This window comes from Phalaenopsis equestris, unplaced genomic scaffold (genome assembly GCF_001263595.1).
Source record: "Phalaenopsis equestris unplaced genomic scaffold, ASM126359v1 Scaffold000002, whole genome shotgun sequence".
NCBI classification, from domain to species: Eukaryota; Viridiplantae; Streptophyta; class Magnoliopsida; order Asparagales; family Orchidaceae; genus Phalaenopsis; species Phalaenopsis equestris.
In genome coordinates, this window is record NW_018164444.1 from 8978548 (window position 1) to 8982737 (window position 4190).

The following is a 4190-nucleotide window of genomic DNA, read 5'->3' on the forward strand; positions in this document are numbered from 1 at the left end:
GTATGTATGTATGTATGTATGTATGTATGTATGTACGTACGTACAGTTATTGATCTTCTACCTCCTCTTTTGGCACTTCTTATTCATGGGGACAATTTATTTTGCCTTAGGTTCTAACTTTAGGCTTTCTCTTATAATTTTTTGGACTTTTTTGGAATGAAGAATTAGCCTATTTTTGCTATATATATATATATATAGTGACGCTGATGTATTCTATGTTTTCTTGCAATCATAAACGGAAGAAAGTAGTAAAAAGTTATGTTAGTCTTTTATTGTGACCACTACACTAACGTCGCAGGTATGAAAACTTTATGTGATCAATATGCGACTGAAATATGATTTTACAGTTTCACACACCATGTACCGCATTTTCTTTTGTTATGAAAATTTAAACAATACATGTCATGCTAAATACCTAAAAAAATTTCAACTTCAAACTTCTAAGCCTTCGTCTTCTCCAACAGGTAATATTACAATATGACCAATATTCACATTAACCAACGGCGTGCTGCTTAATAAAGACGTGAACTATAATAACCAAAGATATTGCACATGAACATGAAGCAAAGAAAAGTGGCCCCCAACTCCAGTGCTCATACCTTTCTCTTATGTCAGAAGCATTTCATCATTTCCAAAACAAAGAGCATTCAGAATTCATTTGGATCCCTTGCAGTCACCATATAAGCAAACGATGGAGGATCCGGATTTTGCCGGCTAATTTCCCTGCCTGACGCTTCTTCTTCTTCTTCATCTGATGAAGCTTCTATTTCTTCCTCAGATTCGGAAGTTTCAATCGCGTAATTGGAGATGCTAGAAGGGGTTGGTGGTCCACTAATAGCTGCAGTGGTCACGACATCCACAGGGATCGTGGCATCACCCACCTCTTCTTCTTCCTTCGCTCCGGCGGTCTTGTTCTCATCCGAGGAATCCATTTGATCAAAAAGTTTAGCCCAAAAGACTACTTTTTTCCGAATGGAGCTCTCAAGATCTGAAGTCTGGAGGAATTGTGTGTGTTTATAAATGAAATTCGCCAAAGAGAAAACCAGACATGCGAAGGATGCGACTCCGGTGATGAGAAATAGGCCCCAGAAACTACGAAATGAAAGGCTGCTGGAATTCGTGTCATTCTCATCTTGGGTTGGGCAGCTCCTATTGTCATATAAAATATTCTCGATATCTACCATCTCAGTGCTATCTAGTAATCTAAGGATTTCAGCTGAAACCTGGGAAACTAATGGCGAGTGCTTGGGAAAGGCCTGCATATAATGGTAATGAAAAAATTAAAACTTGCAATTAAGAAGATGAGCTTTTGATTCTTATTTTTTGGACTATGGATCATACTAAAACATCTACTGAAATAAGATTTTGAGTGACTCAGTGATTCAATGATTGCGGCTGAAACAAAATTATTTGTATATATTTGTAAAAATATAAATTTAATAAAATTATGACCATAAAACTGAATTTTTAAACCAGGGAAGCAAAGGTTTTTGTATATGCAAGATTAAAGAGACTAAAGATTATATGCAAGATTAAGGAGATTATTACTTACAAAACCAAACCCATCAGTCTTATAAGTAGTTCCAACCATGGCATACTTTCCACAGTACTTATTGAGGAAGATCTTGAGGTAAGGTAACTCATCCACTATGGCCGCAACAGATCCATTAGACATGGCTTCATTATACTCCTCCGGAGAGCTGTAAGCAACGACGTTGGCTTTCTCAAAATTCAACCTTTCTAAGAGTGACGGCATGAAAGAATCCACCAAGTACCCAACACGATTTCCATTTTTTATAAGATCATTCATGTCTGTCACAGTTGGCTGAAGCTGCTGAACCGTGAGCATTGAGCTTAAGCTCGCCGTGTAACTGGACTGAAGCACAAGAACCACAAAAAGCCACACTATCACCACAAGCCTTGACAAGTTGCTGACCACCCTCTCCCTGTGAGCAAAGACGAGAGTGGAGAAGGAGAAGTATAAGACAGTGCCGAGCTGTTCTGTGGGTTCTCCTCGGAACTCGGGATTGATTCTGTGTTCTATAAGCCAGACAACAAATCCTGTAAAGATGAAGAATGCTCCGCTTGCCAGCCAGAGATCGGTGGTTAATGGATCCAGGAAGGCCCATGCGTCCTTCTTGCGGTTGTCGTTGATTGGAACAAGCATGGACACGCCTGACTCGGTGTATGGCAGAGTAAAATCAACGTATAAGGATCGATTGGCTATAATTGTCACGTCTCCCACCACAGCATCGTAATTCTGGAATCAATTTTTGAAAAGAGAGTAGTGAGAAATTTAATCTAGATACGGCTCCAAGATCTGAAGTTATATTCTAAAACATGGGGGAACTTTGAAAGTGTTGTAAAATTATCAAAGGAATAGTTGTGATTGTTTGTACAGACAGGTAGAAATGATGCAGATTATTATGTAAAAAAGAAGAAGAATTACATACATACAACTCATTCTTATGTATTTATATATCTTACATCAAAACTTCAATTTTTACATAATGTCACCTTTTCTATGCTTGAAAATATGTATTTCACCTTTCAAAAGTAAAAATTGATGATATATTTTATGTGATATGTAAGATTTGAATGGTGTAATTGTAAAAATTAAAGTATAGATGTTAGATATGTAGAAACATGAGAATTGGGTGGTAGAATTGGATGGTATGTATGTAAATGCCCCCCCTGTTGAAATATAAACTTGTTTTAGTTGTTTAAATAAAGCTTAATTTCTATAAGCTTATTCTAGAATATGTGGTAGGTATGAAATTATTGTGTAGTAGGTGTGGTAGGTGTGGTAGGTGTTGAATTATTGTGTGGTAGGTGTGGAATTATTTGTAACCATTGGATTGTAATTGTGGTGGCACAATCTTAGCCATTAATTTAGGAGGTGCCACTAGTATAAATAGGGGTGGAGTCTTTGAGTTTGTATCAAGCCAAGTTAAGGTGTTAAATAAGAGTGAAGCTTCTTCCATAAGTTGTGTTTTTAGCCTTTGTCATTTCCTAAAAGCTTCTCCATTCCAACATAGAAAAGGTTTGAAACAACTACAAATGATAAGATTTTCATGATAAGATATTACAATATACATCTAATTTGCCACAAAAAAAATCTAAATATTATAATTTGAGATCTCATGTCACCACAAATATATTGTTAATTGGAACCAACAAGTATTATATGTACTAGTTGCATCCTATTTCATTGCACAAGATCTAATGAAGTGTTTCATAAATTCAATAGGAAATGAGGATTGCATGTGTATAAGGTTAGCAAATCAAAGTTCCATCATTTTGCATTAAATAAATTTCCCTTGATTGCATAAATTATTTATATTTTCCTTTTGAATTCTTGCACAAAATGCATGTACGGAGGCTCTCAATTATATACAAGATTCGGTTGATTGAATGGTAAGAATCATAATTTTATTAATGCAATGGCATATCCTCTTGGTTAAAGCTTCTGGTTGCATGCATTAGAAGTTTAGTCTCATTCAATAACTGCTTAAAAGTGCACAATTGTTAAAAAGTGAGGACGGCTTATTAACATCCTTAATATAACGACATGGATTGTGCATCCAACTTAGCTTAATGGTTGGGTTCCTTGTCTCCAAATAATGTCTTGATTTCTAGGTTTCGTACATATAAGTGTGCGCGTAAGTTTAAGAAAAGTAGCAATAAAGACTACAAACTACCAGTGTTATATACTTGTAAGATAATACTTATTTCTATGGATTTTTTTGCTTCTCTTTTATAATAATTTAGCTTAACCAAGTTTGAAAAGGAAGCGGCAATTTTTTGTTCATTTTCTAGTAAATGTGACTCCATATTTAGTAGAATGATATCCCCTCTCCTATCTAAAGATATTTTTTGTTTGAATATATAATTCATAAAAATTTGGTTTCTTATGTCCCGCTTGAGTCATTTTATGTTTCTATATGGTTCATATTTCACTTCTAGAGGAGCTTTCACAACGCCCAAAGTGTTCCATTACAGGAAAACAATATAAGAACCAAGGAAATAAATTGACAATAATAAAAACCAAGATTGACAAGTTTTATATTTTGAATAATTTTGAAAATTGACAAAACAAGAACATGTTGTGGCAAAAAAAAAAAAAAATACTATAATTACAACATGCAAAATTTTATGCCATAATATATATATATATATATATATATATA

The 4190-nt window shown here is 34.7% G+C and overlaps 1 protein-coding gene across 1 annotated transcript in view; it reads right to left on the bottom strand.

The window, feature by feature from the left end:
* Positions 1-370: 370 nt before the first annotated feature.
* Positions 371-4190, bottom strand: part of LOC110017874 (glutamate receptor 2.9-like) — a 12386-nt gene continuing 8566 nt past the window's right edge. Inside the window, exons 3-4 of the mRNA XM_020715028.1 lie at positions 1553-2260; positions 371-1256 (exon numbers count right to left, since the gene is read on the bottom strand). Coding sequence (XP_020570687.1) covers positions 648-1256; positions 1553-2260 — 1317 coding nt within the window. The 3' untranslated portion in view covers positions 371-647. The remainder of the gene's footprint in view (positions 1257-1552; positions 2261-4190) is intronic.